General features: G+C 38.8%; 1 protein-coding gene across 1 annotated transcript; it reads left to right on the forward strand.

Moving 5' to 3' along the window:
* Positions 1–18,055: 18,055 nt before the first annotated feature.
* Positions 18,056–19,396, forward strand: LOC121421172 (uncharacterized protein KIAA1958-like). The gene has a single exon (XM_041615831.1). The coding sequence runs from the start codon at positions 18,056–18,058 to the stop codon at positions 19,394–19,396; it is 1,341 nt and encodes a 446-aa protein (XP_041471765.1).
* The last annotated feature ends 5,160 nt before the right edge of the window (positions 19,397–24,556 follow it).

Genomic DNA, 24,556 nt, shown 5'->3' on the forward strand with positions numbered 1-24,556 from the left:
AATGTGTATTCTGAATATTGAAATCCTAATTCACTGAATTATCTTTACATGTACTTTGTCCTTATTTGCAGTGGATAAAATATCTTGCAGTTAAAATGCATTATGAATAATAATTACTATGGTATGATAAGTGATATCCTGTTGTATTATGATGAATACTGACATTTATAAAAGGAATGGTTATTGTTACACGCAAGCATTGGTTATGATTTACAGGTAGCTCTTATTACTGAGGATATTGTCTCGACTTCGGCCACGCCCTTTGAGTCTTGGCTTGACACCGGAGACGCCGTTGTGAAGCCCCTTTCTTTGTGGCAGCAACATTAGACATTGGAATTTGATCGCCTGCTACCTCAGTGAAACGGCAGGGGACTTACGCTCCTTCATTGTAGATGTACTTAGTGAGACTTAGTGACAGTTGCTAACGCCGGGGCCAGCGCTCCAAACTTGAAAGCCAACTGTGCGATCTGCAAGACCGCGTTCTGTTGTATATCATGGCCTAACCCTACTGATTCTTCAGTCATCAGTCCTGATCCTGCTTACCGTAGGTTGATGAAGGCGTATAGGTGACGTATGCTTCTGATAGTTTCTATCAACATCTTTATAGACAAACCTTATGGAGTTGGTGACAAACGTTTATTTCTGAACTTGCACTTCCAGTCTAAGTTTCAACCACATGTTCATGAACGAACCTTTTGGGACATCGCAACTGAATTTAACTGACACTCATGAATACAATTGACTTTTTGACAATATTGGCCAATATGCATGTAGGCATTAGTAGTCTTTGTCATTTTTTACACTGTGATACTTGATTAATTTGAAATCTGTTTTTCCAGCAAGTTGATGCAATTATTAATGTGTTATTTATTAGTTAAACAATTTGATCCATTGGAAGTTTGTAAAATTTGATATTGAATTGATTGATATTCGGTGTGCAACCAATGTGAGATTGTTTGGTGTTGGATTGACTGGATAAGTGTTAAATGTGATGAGATTCCACAAGTCCTTGATTAAAAAGGGAAGTTAAAAGTATATTTCAGTGATCTATAAGTTTCTTTTGTTTAAGTTCTTGGCTCAAACCTGACAGGGTTGATCTTGCAGATCTCTCAATCGTTCATCCTGCCAGCGTCAGCTCCTACTGACTGTCAGTACTCGGCTAGCATCTCAGTCGGTATTAGCCAGGTTCGTTCCATTTGGACTGATGTTGTGTGTCCTACTCGACTTCCAGTTCAGCCCCATGCCTCTCCAGGGCTTGGCCCTGCCCGACTGTCCACTCCTGAAAGACGTTATCATGCTCGTCCGCCGGATCAGCCCCATGCTATTCAAGGGCATGGTCCTGCTGATCTGTCTGTCCCTGAAGGATGTAATCATCGTCGTCCGCCAGGTCAGCCCCATGCTATCCCAGGGCATGGTCCTCTAGTCTGTCCACGCCAGAGGAAAGTCATCTTACTCGTCCGCCTGTCCGGCCCCATGCTATATCCCAGAGCATGGTCATGCTGGTTTGTCTCTACCAGTAGCAGAGCTTCGCAGACTAGACCTTCATTGCCTGACAATCAGTGGTACAGACATTTTTTCACTTGATTCCGTTTCTGCTCGGCTAGCTTTCTCAAGAATAATAGCAACAGAGACATATATTTGTTGGATATGACTATTGCAGATGTGGACATTATGTTTATTATGATTTGACTCCCAATTTTGCCATGTGATCGTGAAGAGCGGCCTAATAGAAGTTTCAACGCTTTAGCCATTTAGCGCATAAATGGTTTGGTGTTTATTAGGCGAAATTAATTTTTAAAAATGGGCATTAGACAAACTAGTTATTAGACGAAATGGTCATAGATGAACTGGTGATTAGCCGAATTTATTATTTGACCAAATGGTTGTCAGACGAAATTTTCATGGACGAATTGGCATTTGACTAAATGAAGGTAAAACATGTGATGAGTAGATGAGTTGGCGATAGATGAATCGACAGTTTGCCCTCGTAACCATCCCGAACACACAGGTAAACACACTAACGCAACTGCCCTAGCCCACACATTCGTCACTACCCCCAAACACACTGGCAAACACATCCACGCAAGCTTCCCACACCCACACATTCGTCACCATCCTGAAAAAAGAAGGGAACACACAGGCCAAGAGAGTCACGCACATCTACGCACACCCCCACACGCAGGCCCCTGTACCAGCACCACCCTCAACCACATAGGCCTATACCGAATCATAAACTGACCAAAATGCACACACTGCCCAGACACCCTTGAATTTACACGTACATACAGAAAATTATCAATACACATACGCATTTCTGTTATCACTACCATACCTTTAGTAGGGGAATCCAGCGTTTCCATGATTGTGATGAGTTCTTCCTTCGCTGCTTGACCAGAGGTTTGTGTCTGCCGCCATCTTATAAGCATATCATAGGAGGCCTGCTGTCTGTCTCTGAATCTCTGGTATTCTATAGCATCCAGTTGCGTGATCGTGAAACCAAGAGCTACCCCTAAATCATAAAACTGATCCACTGTCATCTTTTCAGCAATGTTGAGGATATCATCATCCTGGAGGTCATCTTTTGAGACTTCTTTAACCAACCTGGAAGAAGCAGATGAAGGTTTTAAAGGAAAGTAATCAAAGTTAGACGAATGGTATCCGCTTACGAAGTCAAATTAGAAATAGTTGACGGAAAAGTATATACAAAATATAAAACGTGAGCAGAATAAATAGGTAAAGATGAATATCATGGACAATTACTGCCCCAGTCAACATAATTTCCCCTTTTGTTGGTTACTAAAACTTCAAATCACGCATTTGCACGTTTTCGCTAAAATACTAAACATAGTCGATAGTATCGAACTATCATGTAACCCACCCCGCTTATTTCACTTTTTTGTTGTTTTTTTAATAATCTTAACGTTTACTGCAGGAATACTTAACCGTTCACTATACCCTATTGGTGGGGATACTTGTAAAAATCCTAATAAAAATATGATTCAGAAAGGAAGGGAAAATTACAATAAACATGCATCTTACCGTCCAAAGAGAGTGGGTTCCAAAGTCCATTTATCTGTTGCAGAAAAAGGCAAGAAAGAACACATCTAACAACTCGTAATGACATCATACGTGTAAATCGACTGCTTGCTAAAAGAAAAAAAAATCGATTTAAATTATATAATAAATATACAGTGCGTTCCAGATTAAACGAAACCGAGATTTAGCGATCATTTATCATAACTTAATCATAAATAGAATAGACAAATGACCTACCAACTTAAAGCTTAGAATCTCCTCTTTCATCTGATATTACTTAGGTTATTTCTTATTCACGCATGAGTGAGCAAAAACAATTTGAAGAAAGGATACCAAAAACTCATTTGGCGGGGGGTATCTGGGTTTCAAAAAGAAAACCACATTTCTGAAAGGTTCAATATCTGCTCTTTAATTTGGTACCAAAATTACAGAAAATGGTCAAGAAATGACAAAGTTCTGGTCATTTGAAATAAGGCTTGTATTTCCATAATTTCATGAGATAAACGTGTTTTCACCGGTTTCCCACAGAAGCTTTCGCATGGTGAACAAAAGATTTAATGCATGGCTGATCATCAACAAAACAGAGTGTCGAGAGAGTTTGAAAGCTAGCCTGGAGAACCTCTTCATTTTATGAAATTATTGAAATTCAAGCCTTATTTCAAATGACGAGAACTTTGTTATTTCGTGACCATTTTCTGTAATTCAGGTATCAAATTAAAGAAGAGATACTGAATTTTTCATAAATGTGGTTTTCTTTTTGAAACCCAGATACCCCCTGCCAAATGAGTTAATTGCATTTGCTCACTCATGCGTGAATGAGAAATAATCTAAGTAATATCAGTAATGATAAATGATCGCTAAATCTCTGTTTCGTTTTTTCTGGGACGCACTGTGTGTATATATATATATATATATATATATATATATATATATTCATACCTTGGTCAGTTCAGTCCACTACCGTCGGTTTCACGCTTTCGGCGATCTTCAGGCAGACTGATGGTTTGACGACTTGGTTGTGTCTGCATGCTGCGATGGGTCGTCACACCTGATTGGTTTTCTGGGGGGTCTTGGCCGGTGTCTGTGGCGGCACTTTGATATTATTTCTGACCTTTTGTTGAGGCACTTTGCTATTGGTGATAATGACGTATTTCTCTTCGAGGCAGAGATTGCAGAGCCCACTCTTTCTTAGGTTAGCGTTGGACTTCTTCTCTATCCCCCACGTTAAATCAAATTTGGTATTTGCTTCCTTTAGTTTCCATATATACTTAGAGAGTTGAGTTTCATTTTTGTATTTTTCGTGTTTCATTGATTTGATGTGATTCCTGTATCTGTCCTTGAAAGTACCCCCCGCAAGACCATAGTAGCGTTTTTCCTCGTTTCCGTGTAGGATGCTGGCTTTGTAGACGAGGGCCGTTTCTAAACATCTCCCTTGTAGTGGGCACTATGTTTTTACACGACAATTACATTTCTGCCTCGGCTCCTCTTCTATAGTCTTGGCTTGTTTGATGACTCTCTGGTTGTGTGTTTTCATCACTGCATCCATGTTTCTCATGCAGCTGTAACTGATTTTATTTGTATTTTTGTTGAATATTTGATGCAGTTTTTTACCCTTCGGGAAGTGTTTGTTTATTAGTTTCAGGAATTTGCCGCCCACGTTTGTCTTAACCTCTGCGTTGTAAGGGGGTTAAACCATGTGATTTTTCTTTTTCTGTTTCTTCTGCTTTTTGGCCCCCTTCGTTCGCATTTTTGTTCTTCATACTGTATTACCCTTTCGAAGCCGCTTTTTTTCAGGGCTTCGTCGTATGGGGGCGCTGCTTCATTGAAGATGCTTTCATTCGACGATAGACTTGATATTCTTTTTTCGACAGCTAAAGGTATCTGCTTGAGTATCGGAGGGGGGTGAGTTGAGCTCTTGTGTACGACCAAGGTATGAATATATAATTGCTCTGCCTCGGCATTGAGCACTTTTTGGAATCCTCAACCAATCCCATACCAAGTGTATATTACTAGCTCCCTAACCTGGTTGAGCACTTCAGTCGAGGATTTTCCAGATACTGCGTGCTGCGATGGATCAGTTTCACGTGAATTACTCTGGTAGGAATATTCCAATACCTCCAAGGAAAGATTACATCAAATGTCTGATTGAAATGATTGAAAGTGTTATAAAAAGAATGAGATGGAGAGCCCACTTCTTCCTTAGAGCCAGTGACCACACAAGTGACAGTGAGAGCGAAGAACATGAGGATAATGAAAAGTTTGGTTTTAAATCGAAAGGCTCGCCACCCCATGTAGAAGAAATGACGAGTTTTGAAAATGATCTACTGGGAATCATAAATGAACTGGAATTTAGACAGGTCAATGACCAATTTCAAAGAAAGCTTAAGGAAGACGTAAAACAAATAAACAAATCAAGAAACGTATTCGTCAATGCCGACAAAACCCGTAATACTACACGATGAGTCCTGGAAAATATGAGAAACTTTTAACCGACAACATTACGAAGAGATATAAATCGACACAGAGAAAAACCATTGAAGACATTGAAGAAGAATCCGACCTAATTGCTCAAAAACTAGACATTAGCGATAGAGTAGACGGTACAAAAAACCGCCTTCGTAACTTTAACTCTTTAAGCGCAATTGGCAGCTATTTGTGACCATAGGCCACTCTTGCCGGTGGCAGCTATTTGTGCCCACGTAACTTTTTTTTGTTTAACCAATTTTACAGCCAGGAAATCAGCACCATATTCTGTGTATTTTATGTTGTTATACTGGCAAGGAATTCACAATTCATTTTATCACATAAAAAATAGTGGTTTACATAGACATTTTTTGAGTAAAATTGTATTTTTGCATCATTATTTTGAAGAGTTGATTTTGGATATTGCCGCGATCTGAATCAGGATTTCCCCTATAGAAACGTGTGATATAACGGTTGTGTGTAGCAATACACATACTTCTATGGGCAGAGCAAAGGCGAGTTGCGAAGGCATTCAGCTCGGAATTGACCAAAGACAGAGCGGTACGATGTTCCTCACCCAGCACTACTCGCCCATTCGCTATTGTTACATGAATATTCATGAGCTATCGATTTGGTCTTTTGCATGTGTGTGTGTGTGTATTTGAGTTTTGTCAGACGTGTATCAATCAGAAATGATTATTTACGTCTGGGACCGACCTTTAACGTCACCATCCGAAAGACGTGACCAGGGCTCGAACCTCGACCCTCTGCATCAATTTGTAACTTCCCCACAGCTTGGATTACAGGCGCACGCCACAACGCCCAGTTATGGGCGCAGGCCGGTATGGTAGTATTCTTGTGTCAAGGCTTTTTTGTGCCTGCAAATGTGCACGGTTTGGGGAGATTTTTTTTTTTTGGGGGGGGGAGGTTTTATACTTTGTTTTTTGCATTCTCACAAAATTCTTGTCGTTATGAATATATGAGTAAAGAAGGCTGTCATTTCCCACTCTCGTCGCACTGCAATCACCACACTCATTGTTTATTTATTCATTTATTATTGTTATTATTATTATCATTATTAGTATGTGAGTATTATCATAATTTTTGTTATCATTATTGTTATTTTGATTATTATTATCATTTCGATATTTTTCTACATGGCAAATCTGGTAGCATAAACTGGATTATTACGAAATGAAAAAAAATATATATCAAGCAAATTTGATAATTGAAAATGTTAAATGTGCTAACATATCGAGTATGTTGATTGTGCATAAGTCCTACCGCATGAATAAAATATTGACAATGCACGTTATAAAGAAGTTTAGTGGTGTCACTTATATATAATTTGAACAGCAAATGATGTCTACTTATTTTTTTTCAGGAAAGGGGAAGTAAAATTAATTTTTACTACATTGATAGTTTCTATGACGGGGTAATTATCGATATCACAAATAAGAGGTGTAGTAAATATAATCTCTGATATTGTCGAAAGCAATATCTTACTTTTCCGATAGATGATCCATTACAAACATATTATTTGAATAAACAAAGGTTCAACAAATGATAAAGATCTAATTTTCTACAAATTGTTAGTAATTTCTACCTTCACACCCCATCGCTTCGTTATTTCTTTTTCCTCTTTTATCTTTCAATTTTCTGTATGTTTGATTTGTCAAGGATTATAGCCTATACATTTCTTCAATCTTAAATTTCATCTTTATCCTTTATTTCTAAATATGCAAAATAGGCTTCAGCTACAAGTTGATTTAATTATTTTAAACTATTTTTCTTTGTGCTTTTGATAAGTGGAAGTAACGATGCCAGTGTTTGTGGTGGTCGTGGTGGTGGAGGTGTGCTGTTTCCCCATTGATTTCTTGTTATCATTCTCGACATTATCCATGACATCTTTACCATCATCCCTATCATCATCATCATCATTTAGATTACAGGAAATTTGAAGCATATTGTTGATGCTAAATGTCTTAAAGTCGAAACAAATATTTGAATAAAAATTATGTATTTTAATGGCAATAAGTCAATGGAAGGTGTTGGGGAAAGCGACAGAGGAATTTTAATCTTGATCTCAACGGAGAGAAAAGCTATTGTTCGTATCGGAACCTTTGAAAGTATTCAATTGTCAAATCAAAAGACGCGCGCGTGGCCCGATTTCTATGAACATCCTGTGCTAAATTACTTTCCTCGATAATAGGTCAGGAGGGAGCGCGGATTAGACATTCCTCATAAAAGGGAGTCTGGGCATCTATTGTTCATGACTTGGTGGCATGAACAATAACGTGTAGTCGCTATCAGACAGGTGACTACTTTGGTCGAACATTATTCTTTTTAATGCCGAAACAGATATAATGAATATTTCACCCCCATCATGAAATGTCCACAGAGTGAATTTTACATGTTATGTTTATCGTTCTTTCACTGTTCAGCTACGATTTTATATCAAATAGTGATCCCATAGGGCTTCCTGGCATGTCGACGAAGACCGTTGCCTTGTTTTCAAACCGCTTGCTATGTATGCTCGCTCGCTGAATGAAATGAAGCCTCGCGGAATGAAATGAAGTTTGAAAATAATCAATTATTCAAAGGCAAAATATGCAATGAGGCCCTTTTCTTGTCTAAGATTGTCATTATATTTTCATTTTATATTGCATTATATTTTCCGCAAGAAAAATAATATCCGGCATCTATTGTCAATTCCTTGGCATGTACGAGATGCATAGTTGGCTCAGATTAATATCCTTTCATAGATGAGGCTACAAAGATCAGATATGATCATACTTAAAAATATTTTTTCCAGAGATCTTTATATCCTCTCTATACAAATCATCTTTATTTCATAACAAATATACAAATTACCCAGGTATGGATAGATAGATAGATGGATAGATAGATAGAGATGTGAGATCAGTTACGTAATAATGATAACGTATGAAGATGATGCGAGAATTATGTTTTGTAATAAATACATTTAATTTTGTATTCAACCTGGGTCATCACAAAAAGGGCTAAAAATCACTGACCTCACATTTTTTTTAGGCGGGGGGGGGGGGGGCAGACCAGAAATACAGAACAAATAGGCTTATACCCCTTTCATAAACCCAATTATGCGGCTAATAGCAGCATAATTTGGTCGTAGATTCGGAAGAGGACCAGAGTTATCTGCATTATTTTGATGCTGCAATTATCGGCATAATAGCAGCATCGGGACCAGATTTTGACTTTATAAACGCATTTCGAAAGTAATGCAGGTAATTGCCATGGAGCGGTCACAAGGTCACCCTTTTCAAACGCAACCGCATCGGAGGGGGTGTGTGCGGTTTCCATGACGATTATCCTCCTTTTTCAGGACGGGCGCTCGTAAAAATAATGAGGCTTATTTTCGGATTTTGTGAAAGCAATTTTTATTATATTATCCGCTTTACCCTTAGGCGGCTAATTGGAGGATAGGTTTATGAAAAGGGTATTATTTTCATTTTGAAAGTTTTTATTGATTTTTAGTTTGTAACTGATCTGCATTTCCTCTTCTTGATTCACGATTTTTTTTTTCTTCTTGTTCTGTGTACTTTGCCAAGAACGCCCACATCATTTTGTGGGATTTTACACCCCAAACCTGTTATACCCCTTTCATAAACCCAATTATGCGGCTAATAGCAGCATAATTTGGTCGTAGATTCGGAAGAGGACCAGAGTTATCTGCATTATTTTGATGCTGCAATTATCGGCATAATAGCAGCATCGGGACCAGATTTTGACTTTATAAACGCATTTCGAAAGTAATGCAGGTAATTGCCATGGAGCGGTCACAAGGTCACCCTTTTCAAACGCAACCGCATCGGAGGGGGTGTGTGCGGTTTCCATGACGATTATCCTCCTTTTTCAGGACGGGCGCTCGTAAAAATAATGCGGATTATTTCCGGAGTTTATGAACGCAATTTTTATTGAATTATCCGCATAGGTTTATGAAAGGGGTATTAGTATTGAATCTGTCCGATCCCTCTTTATCTATATTTCAATATATCATCTTTAGTTTTCTATATTTTGTCTCCTTGTGACTGGCAATGACTTTGTTACAGTATGAAAGCCCGTATGTACGACGAATAGACCCTGACAAAGTATGACCAAACTTTACACTGATTCATGCTTTAGAACGATCGTTGAGTGGGTCGCAAATGTTTGTTGCCGACACTGGATAGAAATCGCCTACATTATCCAAAACAGTATATAGTTGAGTGCATCGAACACCACAAATCGTATCCAGGTTACGATTTTTCTAAAGCATATTTTGCATAACGACAATATTGGCAAGAATAGAAATGACATAAAATTTACTCTGCACCAATAATTTTGTTGCGGAATACCGCGCATTCTAAATAAACAAGGGTCTTGTTTTGAAGACTACACGAATGTAAGGGTACGGTTGGCTGCACTGTGAAGATACATGGCTCTAATATATTATTGTGTGTGTTTGCGTGGGGATCGCAGCTGTGCTGTGATTGGTCACTTGATCGACGACAATGCCCTTTTTTGGAAAAGGATGGTTTCAATTGTGTGTGTATAAACCCTCTCGTATTTCAGAGGAAATAACTTGAATAGGAAAATAGTATTTCATTCAAAAGAGCATTATTTTTCACATTTTTGTTTGTTCAGTTACATCAATAGATACGTCATTTGAAAGGGTAAACATTGAACTTTCATTTCATTTTCTTAATTTCTTGGTATCTCTACAATTCCTTGGGTTATTTACTCTTTGAAATGTTCATGAAATCATAATTTTCTAGGTTTTACTTATTGAAAAAAACGATGTAAAATATTTCATCTTTTCTCAATTTTTCCAAACGCAAATTTGAAAGGTCATAACATGATCATAAAGTCCACGAACCATGCATCATTTCATGTGTAGAAGGTTTCGTTATACAACGTACGGGTAAAGAGTTATGACCGTTTTAAAATCAGTCTTTGCTTACGTTTCGGTCAATTTAGGATTCCTCGAATATCCCTGGCACTAGAGGGGTATTGGACCTGGCACAGTAAGAGTTAAAGGATCACAAGCAAAACTTCAGGAATAATCCCCTAGTTCGTTTGATTAACCCCACTAAACCAGAACTAGGGCGCGCCAGCAAAATAATGCTTGATCGCATTATCAAGGTAGTAAAAGACAAAACAAACGTAAATCAGTGGAGAAGCACAAACGATGTACTAGACTGGTTCACTAACCTCCATGACAAAGAGTCAATGTCTTTCATCGTCTTCGATATAGTAGACTTTTATCCTTCCATCTCATCCGAACTATTATCGACCTGCCTCCGATGGGCGAAGCAGTTCATTGACATCGGTGATAATGAGATAGAAACCATACTACACGCAAGAAGGACTTTACTGTATGATAACAATAACAAAGCGTGGGAAAAACAAGAAGGACATAAACAATTTGATGTCTCTATGGGGGCACATGATGGGGCCGAGGTATGCGAACTAGTAGGACTCTACGCGCTGACAAAAATGAAAAATCTAAACACCCACAGTGTAGGCCTTTATCGGGATGACGGCCTCGCCGTACTCAGGAGAGCCTCAGGCAGTAGAGCCGACAGGTCACGGAAAGACCTGATTAAAACATTTAATCAGATGGGCTTACGCATTACGGTCCAAACCAACCTTAAGACCGTCGACTACCTGGACGTAACCCTTGACCTCAATAACGGTACATTCCGGCCCTACAGGAAACCAAACGACATACCCCTATACGTACACAAGAGCTCAAACCACCCCCTCCGATACTCAAGCAGATACCTTTAGCTGTCGAAAAAAGAATATCAAGTCTATCGTCGAATGAAAGCATCTTCAATGAAGCAGCGCCCCCATACGACGAAGCCCTGAAAAAAAGCGGCTTCGAAAGGGTAATACAGTATGAAGAACAAAAATGCGAACGAAGGGGGCCAAAAAGCAGAAGAAATAGGAAAAGAAAAATCACATGGTTTAACCCCCTTACAACGCAGAGGTTAAGACAAACGTGGGCGGCAAATTCCTGAAACTAATAAACAAACACTTCCCGAAGGGTAAAAAACTGCATCAAATATTCAACAAAATTACAGTTAAAGAGGAATCCAGCCTTGGCCATAAAATGTTATGTTGGGAAGGAGAAAAAAAAATTAAACAGAATGGTGAAAGTTAGAAATAAATCAGACAAGCAATGAGAAAGTTATGGCTGCTTTAAAATTGAGATCACTAATACTATGTAGATTTCAAATTGGCAACTGTGTAAGTAATTTATGACAAGGGGCAAGGACAACTTTTCCATAGGCCATGTACTTTATTATCAGGGATTTGTGGTTTTCTCCTAAGTACCCATTCCCCTGGGGCAGTAATCTGAATATAATCCAGGTAGTATATTGTAGTATGTCCTCATGAAAGAAAAATATAATTTGAAATAAAACTTTTGGGAAAAATGACATTTTAGCCATAATATGTATTGGAGTACATGGAAGAGTAGTCCTTGCCTTACATCACTATGACATCCCATATGCGGCCAATTTGAAGTCTCCATGGGTATAGTGATTACCAATATTTACAACTTTTAAAAATTCATAACTTTCTTGTTGTTTGTCCAATATTGTTCAAACTTTCACCTATCAACTTGTCTGATTTTTCTTTTCCTTATAAAAACAAGTTTTTATTTGGGTTGGATTCCCCTTTAAAGTCAGCTACAGCTGCATGAGAAACATGGATGCAGTAATGAAAACACACAACCAGAGAGTCATCAAACAAGCCAAGGCGATAGAAGAGGAGCCGAGGCAGAAATGTAATTGTCGTGTAAAAACACAGTGCCCACTACAAGGGAGATGTTTAAAAACGGCCCTCGACTACAAAGCCAGCATCCTACACGGAAACGAGGAAAAACGCTACTATGGTCTTGCGGGGGGTACTTTCAAGGACAGATACAGGAATCACATCAAATCAATGAAACACGAAAAATACAAAAATGAAACTCAACTCTCTAAGTATATATGGAAACTAAAGGAAGCAAATACCAAATTTGATTTAACGTGGGGGATAGAGAAGAAGTCCAACACTAACCTAAGAAAGAGTGGGCTCTGCAATCTCTGCCTAGAAGAGAAATACGTCATTATCACCAATAGCAAAAAGTGCCTCAACAAAAGATCAGAAATAATATCAAAGTGCCGCCACAGACACCGGCCAAGACCCCCCAGAAAACCAATCAGGTGTGACGACCCATCGCAGCACGCAGACACAACCAAGTCGTCAAACCATCAGTCTGCCTGAAGATCGCCGAAAGCGTGAAACCGACGGTAGTGGACTGAACTGACCAAGGTATGAATATATAATTGCTCTGCCTCGGCATTGAGCACTTTTTTTGATCCTCAACCAATTCCATACCAAGTTTATATATATATATATAAATTTGATTCATAAACGAATATCCATGAAAAGACGATTAAGAGAGGGGTACCAATTGCAATTGCAAAGCACTACAGAAAATAAATTACAGATTAGAATTTGATTAGAATTTTAGAATCTTAGTTTCACAATTTGTGACGTCCTATGCGAGCATCTTTCTATTATCGTGAATTTTAGAAAGGCATCAAATGTCATTTTCCTAACAAATAACAAATGTGTTTTATTGTACCTTCATCATAGCAATAGACAAACAATCATTCACTCACTCTAAAAAATAAAAGTTTTAGTCATCATGAACAATTAAAAAAATGAAAAGCTTTAATATTACATCGAAAATCAAAATTCTTAATTACTTTCTTAACCTTTCATGGATTTTCGTCCAACTTTACATTTTTTCTGTTATTCTTACAAATGAACCTTTCGTCAGGGTGAACTTTTCCTCTAATCATAGTTTTGCATGTCAGAAGTAAATTTGCATTGCAATTAGTCTGATCATAATCCCCACTTTGAATAAAAAAACACTGCAATGACCATACATACCAGAGCATCTGATAACAAAGGCGAGTGATACTGAAACATCGACCCGTTTCCCAGACTGGGTAAGAATGACTGTAACTCGAAGGTCCGTGTCATCTTCATGCATTGGCACCGGGAGCACAATTAGGTGTTGCATTCTTCTTTGAACGTCTTTGAGAAGGAGAACCTGCCGTCCAAGATGGAAGACGATGGAAAAGGTGAAAACGTATAAGTGTTCATTTTCAAAGATGATAAAGACAAAGCGTTTCAATACAAAAACAGGCTAAAGTAAAACAAAACAAATACCTTTTCGTCCACAACATCGACACCTCGGTAGGATGTCACACTGACATCCTCTGCCTTGAGGGCAATACTGATGGGTATAGAGGGATGGGCCTTGTGATAGAACTGCTTCTTCTCCTCCTCTTGTATTTCCTGTTGAGCCAAAAGCGAAATCGGATGTAAAAACATCAGATCTAATAGATCCAAAATGCTGCATTGTAATTTCAGTAACATTTGAAGATGAGGGGATTTATAGTTGTTCAAAATGAACATTTATTAAATAATAATATGTCACTGAAAACTTAAGGAATATGACAAACGGAGAAGCAAGATGAAATTTCAAAAATAACTTTCGTAGGAAAATAATGTGATAGTAGCACACATAAATCGGATGATTGGTTCCATTGTTACGATACTGCAAAAAATAACAATGAAATAATTTGAATTTCCTTTTCTTCTATTACAGGAAATATAACACTCAAAAACTAAGAAAACATAAATATCTTACGCCTCTTGAGGTGACAGATGTGCAATAATGAAAATGATGACTTCCAGATTATTATTATTATTATTATTATTTGTTTTGGCGTCACCTGTGCCTGGGAGGCGAAAAGCGAACTGAATCACTATGACCCGCAGGTCTCTCCTCCCGATATAACTGATTGGGGGGAATGCAGGTGGACCACTACACCGGGGTTTCCCCCTACTCTTATACGAATAGTGCAGTGGGTTCTTTAACGTGCAAAGGTGGTGACGCTCCTCTACACGGGGCCTCCATTTAACGTCCTATCCGAGGGACGGAGTGTTTTCCATTTTAACGTAGCCTGCATCTATGAAACATGGGAGAGACGTTTACACACAACGCACTGGCTTCAGTCATCCGCCCGGGGTGGACTCGAACCCACGATCTTTGGTTCGACGGGCAGACGCGTTACCGACTGAGCCAACACCGCTCTCTATTTTGAGAGCGGAATTCTCAGTTCTCATCGAGATCATCAACCTCATCAACCTGTTTAATGAACACTCTTCAACCCATGAATTGCTGAAATTGACTGTTAATCATCATCAACATCGTCTTCACGGACATTTCAACTTTAAAGTCCACAATGTCCACAATGATGGCGACGATGAAACTGATGTTGAAGCACGATGAATAACAAGAGTCACTGTAACGAGTTGAAATGTCCGTGAAGACGATGTTGATGATGATGATTAACAGTCAATTTCAGCAATCCATGGGATGAAGAGTGTTCATTAAACAGGTTGATGAGGTTGATGATTTCGATAAGAACTGAGAATTCCTCTCTCAAAATAACTGCAATCAGTTCATTGATGGCGGGCAAATAATTCCACAGAAGATAATTATTCCAGGTGGAAATAAAGTCTGGAGTGAAACTCTTAGCTCTGTTGGCTCAGTCGGTAACGCGTCTGCCCGTCGAACAACAGATCGTGGATTCGAGTCCACCCCGGGCGGATGACCGAAGCCAGTGCGTTGTGTGTAAACGTCTCTCCCAGGCTATGTTACAATGGAAAACACTCCGTCCCTCGGATAGGACGTTAAATGGAGGCCCCGTGCTGAGGAGAGTCACCACCTTTGCACGTTAAGAACCCATTGCACTATTCGTATAAGAGTAGGGGGAAACCCCGGTGTAGTGGTCCACCTGCATTTTCCCAATCAGTTATATCGGGAGGAGAGACCTGCGGGTCACAGTGATTCAGTTCCCTTTTCGCCTCCCAGGCACAGGTGACGCCAAACAAATAATAATAATAATATTATAATCTGATCTGGTGAAGTGATCTCATATGATGTGATGATGTCCTTGAAGAATCTGCCAGCTTTATATACTAATTACAACTATTCTAGATCATTCTAAAATTCACTATTCTAGAGGCTTCTGGTATTCACTATTATGGAAGCTTCTGGTATTGTCTTTTAAAAAAGTACATTCTCCTTTCTGGAGTAATCACATTCTGGGAGACTCTTGAATGACCTCATTGAAATCAACAACATAGCTAATTCTATTGTTTGGCAGTCTCTATTCACGAATAACAATAATCCTTGGCCTTTAAATAGGCAGAGGCCTGCTTAACAAAAGCTTTTACAAACTTGTTGTGGAATGTTCTTGATCATTCCGAAATATTCTTAAAGGGGGAAATTACTAAATAAATGAATGTAATTGCTTTTACAATTCTTCTTATATGTCACCATGTAGAAAAGATGTAAATAGTTTTAAACATTTACACCATTCTTTAAGTACTAAAGTATCCGACAATCTGCACAACGGGTCCATATCAAGGGCCGCAGAGGAGGGGGGGGGGTGTTGTAGAAGTACGCCCTCTATGTTGGATAAAACCATAATAAATGGTCTCACGATGTAGTTGCATTTATTACCAAACAGAATGTCTTTCGAGTCTCTTTAATTGAGTCAAACACCATAATACAACATGGTGGCAGCGGTGGAAGACAGTGGCGGATTGAGAGGGGGGCGCCCCGGGCGCCCCCCCCCCCCTATTTTCGCCGGATTTTTTTTTATGGTTATATTTACTGGATTGGTACAATGTAGTCAATTTCAAGGGCTAGATCTAGTCAAAACTATATTTTAACTTACGCTCATGGCCTTTCTGTTCGCACAAATGCACATCTGTCATACTGTATTGCAATATGTAAATTCCGGAATTCCAGGGCGCGCAAGTCGATTGGTTGGAAAGTTGCACCACTTGTAATCGGGAGTTGCAGTGCAGTGACCAGTGTGAAGATGTTGGATTGGATATCATTTTTTCCCGAAATTTTGTGTTTTATGTAACATGCGTTTGTCCGTCTTTATGGCAAATACATGTAAATTGTAAGTAACAGATCGCGAGAGAAAGTGTCAACGATGCGAATGATAATGTCTATCCCGAGATTATTCTTCACTCAAAGATGAAGCCCTATATCGGGCGCCATGCACGTGCGCAGCATTATCATTCTGCCTTGGTCATGTACGTTTTCACTGAAATGTATAGGTCAGACATATTTGTATTTAATGTAAACTAACTTTTACACGTTCTGGTCGATTCAGAGGCATATTATCCAGGGCGCCCCAACTAAGTTTCGCCGAAACAATCATTCCAACGAATTATCAAGGAGCAAAATTGTCGACCCCACTGCGCGTTTGCTGTGTATAGGCAGCAGCGTAAGGAGCGAATATTTTATGTGACGGGGGGGGGGGGGTGGGGGTTGGGGGGAGAATAAAAATACTTTCGTGCTGGGGAAAAACGTCCCGAGGACACATTGTGTATTGTTAAAAAGTAGAAATTGTGACATTAACCCCCCCCCCTTACCCCATTTTTAATGTTTGATAATCTATATAGGTTTGGTGATTACAATATATCTGGATTATTGAAGATGATTTGAAAATAATACGAGGGAAAAGGTTGATTACCAGAAGATGATGTCGTTTTTTCTGTAGTTTGTAACAATTTACTGTGCATTTTGGGGGAAAAAGAACCAAATTTTATGCATGTTGCCATACGACTAAACAATTCTCGTTTGAAACACACAATGTAAATACACACATGACAATAAACAGAATGGATTATTCGGAACTTATCGATTACAAGTCTCAGTTTCGTATCATTTAAATTTGACGTTTCAATCACACGATGCAAGCAAGTGAAGAGCCTTTGCCAAATGTATGTTTTGAATGACCGCTTATACGGTGTGTGACTGGAAACCAGCTCCTAAATGAGTCAGTATGTGTCTTTTATTCAAGAAGTTACAGTGATTTAAGTGTGCATTTTTCTTCTAAAGGTGCTCTCAAAATACGACTTTTGGACATGTTTTTTTGAAAAAGTCCTTGCCGTGGGAGGGGGTATCCCCCTCCCACACCCTCCTCCCGCTTGGTCGCTTCGCTCCCTCGCCGCTGGCGCCCCCCCCCCCCTATTTCAAAATCCTGGATCCGCCCCTGGAAGAAGTCCATGCTATCATTCGAAGATCGGACATCAGCTATTGTACAACGCCTACTTAGCTCGTTGTACGCGATCAAATGGGAGGCTGAATGTCACACATTCGTACCGTTGCACGCAAGACGTACCATCCAAAATGTACCATTGCACGGCTTAGGCAGATGACGTCACAATACGATAATAAATGCGCGAATACTCGTGCTACGTAATGACAAAAATTAGGTATGCGAGTAAGCATGCGCATTGCTACTAGCAACTAGCTTTTTACGATCTAGATCACATTCACAGTGTAGCTCGTTAACGTTGCGGACAGGGCTAGGCCTAGGTCTAGATCTTAATCTAACTTTTTGAGTATTTATTTGGATTTTCCAATCGGATTACCATGGCGGCACCTACATTTGCACTGTTAACCGATCTAGAATTGGAGGAGCTTGTCTCTGATGCGGATGCAAAAAACACAAAACGCGGTATCAAGTTTGCAAAATGTCGACTGGAAGAATTTGCCAAATGTGCTTCTACCTCGCTCGAGGACGTGGAAAAACTATCCAAGGATGAGTTAGACAAGTTTCTTTGCCGCTTCTATGCCGGTCTGAGAAAGGAAGATGGCACATTTTATGCCAAAAAGACAATGCATGCCATTAGATTTGGCGTTTGTCGTCATTTCAAATCTGTGAGAGGTGTGGATATTTCAGACGCAGCAAATTTCTCAGAAAGTCAGAAAATGTACAAGGCCATGATGATAAAGCTGAAAAAAGAGGGCAAAGGATATGTTCAACACAAAACTGCCATATCTGATAATGACATGGCAAAAATAACTCAATCAGATGCAGTGGATACAAACACACCACTTGGACTACAAAACAAAGTGTTTCTTGATGTCATGACATATTTCGGACAAAGAGGTCGTGAAAATCTTCATCTCATGAAATTTGATAATTATGTCTTGCAAAAAGACGAAGATGGAGTTCGATATTTTGAGCATTGCGACACGCTAACGAAGTCAAGACGAGAAAATGAAGATGAAAAGTTTGGTGGACGAATGTATGAGGTGCAAGGATCTGAAAGATGTCCAGTATTCTCATTGTTGAAGTATATAACTTTGCTGAATCCCGAATTGACAAACTTCTGGCAAAGGCCAAAGTCCAAGATCCCAGAAAATGGACCCTGGTATGACAAAGCACCCCTCGGACTAAACAGCTTAGGAAACAAAATGAAAAACATCGCAAAGAGTGCTGGATGCACAGCTCACTACACCAACCATAGCCTGCGGGCGACTACAGTGACCATTCTCGATCAAGCAGGCATTGCTTCCCGAGATATCATGGAAGTAACTGGACACAGATCAGAGTCCTCTCTAAAAAACTATGTAAAAACAAGCAAGAAGAAGAGAAAAATGAGTGCCCAAATCGCATCTTCATTGCAAGAAGAAGAGAAATTAGGACAAGGAGTCTCGGGACCACGCCTAACTCCAAGCAACAGACCTAACATAGGCCTAGACCTATCTAACGTTAGATCCAGATCTAGACCTGTACCACACACTTCAACTTGTCCCACTGACACTGGTCCGGGATCTTGTCTTGTCTCCAGTCAGACACAAAGTAGAAATGGAACTCATATCTATAGACCTAAATCTAGACCTGCTAATAGTAATGCAACACTCGATGCTGAGAATCTTGAGATTGCTGGAATTGACGAACCCATACTGTCTCCCAGGAACAATTGATATTTCAGGATAATTTGAATATCCACCAAAATACATCGTCATCGAATACCGTGCAACATTTTCATTTTCACGGGCCTGTTACTTTCTACAACAAATAGACTAGGACCTATAGCCTCGACCCTTTGTTAGACATTTCTAGACCTAGGCCTAGCCCTATCACAATTCACTGAACTCAGAATTAGATTGCTGTAGATCTAGTCGTGAACTTATTTGACAGTGTACCGTACGGTACGTGAACTCAGTCTGAGAAAAGTAACATTTTTATTTTTAACCTTGAAAACTGTAAATACGGTATGTTGACAACAAGTCGGAGTTGGATTTTTAAAAACTGTTTGAAACTACTGTTTGTATCCATGTTTAATTGGAACTAGTTTACTGTTTGGATTTAATGTTGGACTTGTTTTTTGGAACCAAAGAGGTGGATTTCATGTTGGACCTAAAATCAGTGGAGCTAAACTGTGTGGATTTCATGTTGGACCCAAAATCCGTGTTCGGAAGCTGTGCCTTTGTGGATTTCATGTTGGACCCCAAATCCATGTTTGATTGATTGCACTGCTGTTTTTCTGTTGTGTTGTGGACACTTGCACAGTTCATCAACGGTAAGTTGATTTAGTCTGGTCTGTTAGCGTCAAATATGCCCTACTTGTGGACACGGTGGACAAAAGCATGATTTTTTCTCCAGACCTTTGTTTATGTATAAGAATTAAGAATGGGGTATGCTCCAAAAAATCTGGCTGCAGGAACAGTGAAAAAATGGGTGAGAATGTCAGAATTTATGAGTTCAGATTTGTCTGGTATATAGACTAGCGCTAGTGCAAAACTCAATAGCAGTGCATTATTTCGCATTGGATTAGTTCTTGAATTCAGACCCTTTTTGAACAGATCTTCTGTTTGTCCTCGCATCTCAATGCACCAAATATCTGAATGAAGATGCTAACCAAGCCGAAGGGTGACGGCCGTGGAGGGGGTTGAATGTTGGTGTGTGTGTACATATTTTGGTCTTGGGGTAAAGGTGGGCAAGACACATTTTTTGCATGTGTTGGAAATTGTGTTGCCATGGTAACAGTGTATTATTGCAAAAATAAGGTAAAAATCTTGCAGTTAGAACCACTTCCTCTGTTTTTAACCGATTCTCATGAAATTTGGCACACACATTGGTCTTGAGGTGAAGATGTCTAAGACACACTTTTGTGTGTCTTTCAGAAATCTTGTTGCCATGGTAACAACATATTATCTGGTGAAAATTGGGGAAAAACCTTACAATTCAAACTGTTTCATCAGTTTTCAATCAATTTTCATGAAATTTGGCACACACATTGGTATTGAAGTAAAGATGTACAAGGCACTTTTTGTGTGTGTTTCCAAAATTGTGTTGCCATGGGAACAACATATTATATGGCAAAATTTAGGTAAAAACCTTGCAATTTGAACTACTTCATCAGTTTTTTTTTTAAACCAATTCTCATGAAATAATTATGGCTCACACATTGGCCTTGAGGTAAAGATGTGCAAGAACCTTTTGTCAGAGAGTGCATTGCCTTGGTAACCACATTTAGCCAGAAATATGGGGAAAACTCATTGTGGATCAGTCTACTTCTCAGTTTTCAGCCTGTGCTCATAAAAGTTGACACAAATATTCATTTTGGGTAAAGATTAATATTCAGTATTAAAAGGGAATCAAGCCTTGGTCATAATGTTGTGTGCATGGAAAAGGAGAAAAATAAGAATGGTGAAAGTTTTAAAGAAATCGGACAAGCAAAATATAGTTATGGCTGCTTTAAAATTAAGATCCCTAAGGCTACTAGTATGTAGAATTCAAATTGGCAACTGGGTAAGTAAATTATGACAAGGGGTGGGGCCGCAAGGACAACTTTCCCATAAGACTAGTAGTTATCAGGATTTTTGGTTTTCTCCTAAATCCCTATTCCATTGGGGCCGTAATATAAACCCGGTAGTATGTTTTATGTCCTCATGAAAGAAAGATATAATTTGAAGTAAAACTTTTGAAAAAAGAAATTTTAGCTAATTAATTATTCCAGTACATGGAAGAGTGGTCCTTGCCTTCTTAAATCACTGTGACATCACATATGCGGTCAATTTGAAGTCTTCATGGGTATAGTGATTACCAATGTTTAACTTTAATATGTTCACAACTTTGTTATGGTTTGTCCGATATTGTTCAAACTTTGACCTATAAACTTGTCTGATTTTTCATTTTCCTCTAAAAACAAGTGTTTATTTGGGTTTGATTCCCCTTTATAACGTCATATAATAACGCAGGGTATTAATCACCTTCAATAATATTTATAGGCTTTTTGGGGGGGCGGAGAAGGTCCTTAAAAACTGACAACATAGAAATATAGAAGGTTAAAGGCCATGACCATGAGGAACTTAAACACTCTTAAAAAACACCCCTTACATTTTTTATTGGGGGGGGGGGCTTTAGAAAATTGCCACATAAAGATTAAAATGAAATTATAACGACTAGGAACTTAACCCCCTCCCCCCCCCCCCAAAAAAAAAAAGGGAAATCCTTTACACATCAGCATATTAATTTAAAGCCTCAAACATTCTGCTTTGAAAAAAAAAAGTTTCCGGTGTCCAATTAATCAATGTTTTATTTGAAGCATATAAAGCAGGGGCTGTCACAGAAATATACTGACAAAATTAAATGAAAGAAAATATAAGGCTAAAATCTATTGTGCATATAGGTATATTTTTGATATGGTAAATTACTGAGTCATGGATTTGCAAGTGAATTTCTAAAACAAGTGCAGATATTTTTGTATACATTGATATTTCTATAATAATTAGTTTCATGATTAAAGGTACACTTTAAAATATGTCAGAAAAAATATACTTAGAGAGAGACAGGAAACAGAAGGAGATGGCATGGTGAAGCTCAAAATCAATAGTGATGTGAAAGTTAAAAAGAAAGAGTAGGAACGGAATATGAATATGAATAAAAGACTGAGTAGAAGAATATAAATAAACAATGGTTAATTGGGTAGTGTAAACAATTTTTTTTATCAAATCAGAATGCATTAAGCTTCAAATGAATGGTCTGAAGTGCAAAGGACTCTTCTTACCTTTGAAGGGGGGGGGGCATTTTCTGCTAAAAAGTATTATCAGCCCCCTATTTTTTCGGGGGGGGGGTTAAGTTCCTAGTCATAATCCTTTAACTGTAATTTTAATGAGGTCATTTTCTAAAGACCCACCCCCCCCCCAAAAAAAAAGAGTAATGTCTAGCTTTAAAAATGCATTGACCCCTGAGGGACAAAGGTGTAGACTGGTTTGAGCATGGGGAAGTAAAACTAAAAGTGGTATGGGGAGGGGTGCACATCTTGGGGAGGTGGAACTAAGGTTTGGAAAATCAGCTGTTGAAAGTAGAAGGGGTACACATTTTGTTTTGCTTGCCAGTGTTGGAACTCTTCTGCTTCAGCAGAAGGTTTCATATTCACCCAGTGTACCTCCAGCCTATATGCCCTTAAGGGGATGCGTCTTTTTTGCGTTTTTTTAAGAGTGTTTATCATTTTTATGTTTCTAATGGCCACTGCCTTTAACCTTCTTTGATGTCAGATTTAAAGGACTAATCCTGCCCCTTCCCCCAAACCCAGAAATATTAATGAAGGTGATTAATACCCCCACATTTTAATGCAGAGAAGACATTCAGAATTTAATATGAATCTTTACCCTGAGATGAATATTTCTTCCAATTTTTATAAGCACTGACTAAAAACAGGGGAAGGAGTTTGATCCACAAGTTTTCCTACATTTCTGGCTGTCATATGTGGCTACCCTGGTAATGCACTCTCTGACAAATGCAAAAAAAAAGGTTCTTGCACATCTTTACCCCAAGGCCAATGTGTGAGCCAAATTTCACGAGAATTGGTTCAAAACTGATGAAGTAGTTCAAATTGCAAGTTTTTTACCTAAATTTTGCCATATGATATTTTGTTACCATGACAACGCAGTTTCTGAAACACACACAAAAAGTGCCTAGTACATCTTTACTTCAATTCCAGTGTGTGTACCAAATTTCATTAGAATTGATTGAAAACTGATGAAGCAGTTTGAATTGTAAGATTTTTTCCCCAATTTTCACCAGATAATATGTTGTTACCATGGCAACAGGATTTCTGAAAGACACACAAAAGTGTGTCTTAGACATCTTCACCTCAAGACCAATGTTTGTGCCAAATTTCATGAGAATCGGTAAAAAACAGGAAGTGGTTCTAACTGCAAGATTTTTACCTTATTTTTGCAATAATACACTGTTACCATGGCAACACAATTTCCAACACATGCAAAAAATGTGTCTTGCACACCTTTACCCCAAGACCAAAATATGTACACACACACCAACATTCAACCCCCTCCACCGTCACCCTTCGGCTTGGTTAGCATCTTCATTCAGATATTTGGTGCATTGAGATGCGAGGACAAACAGAAGATCTGTTCAAAAAGGGTCTGAATTCAAGAACTAATCCAATGCAAAATAATGCACTGCTATTGAGTTTTGCACTAGCGCTAGTCTATATACCAGACAAATCTGAACTCATAAATTCTGACATTTTCACCCATTTTTTCACTGTTCCTGCAGCCAGATTTTTTGGAGCATACCCCATTCTTAATTCTTATACATAAACAAAGGTCTGGAGAAAAAAATCACGCTTTTGTCCACCGTGTCCACATAATTCCCCTAACTGACCAGACTAATTATCATATAACGCTCAGCATTATATTTTAACGATAGATCTAGACCTTGCGTTAGAACTATATATCTATTAAGCCTTGCGCTAGTTTAGATCTCGATCCCCTACTCTAGGCTAGCAGGCCTAATTTTGTTCAGTCAAGCCTGCCTAGATCTCATAACTTTATCTTTTGTGACGTCATTATTGCCGGTAAACGCGTACTGATTAAATGCGCGATGTTGGCTGCTTCAAGTGCGCAACCCTAGCCAGCGGCTAAAAGATTGTGTTAATTATTGTCTGCATTAAAATTTCCATCATTTTAATATGATATCATTATATTATCACATTTTCGCTGACTTCCGAGGCGTTGTACAACACAAATAGCGAATATTCTTATTCGTGCAATGGTGCGAGATTTCGCATTCGGTGAAAGAAAGAAACGCTCTATTCAACGAGGCGTTAGCCG

This window comes from Lytechinus variegatus, chromosome 9, assembly GCF_018143015.1.
Source record: "Lytechinus variegatus isolate NC3 chromosome 9, Lvar_3.0, whole genome shotgun sequence".
Classification (NCBI taxonomy): domain Eukaryota; kingdom Metazoa; phylum Echinodermata; class Echinoidea; order Temnopleuroida; family Toxopneustidae; genus Lytechinus; species Lytechinus variegatus.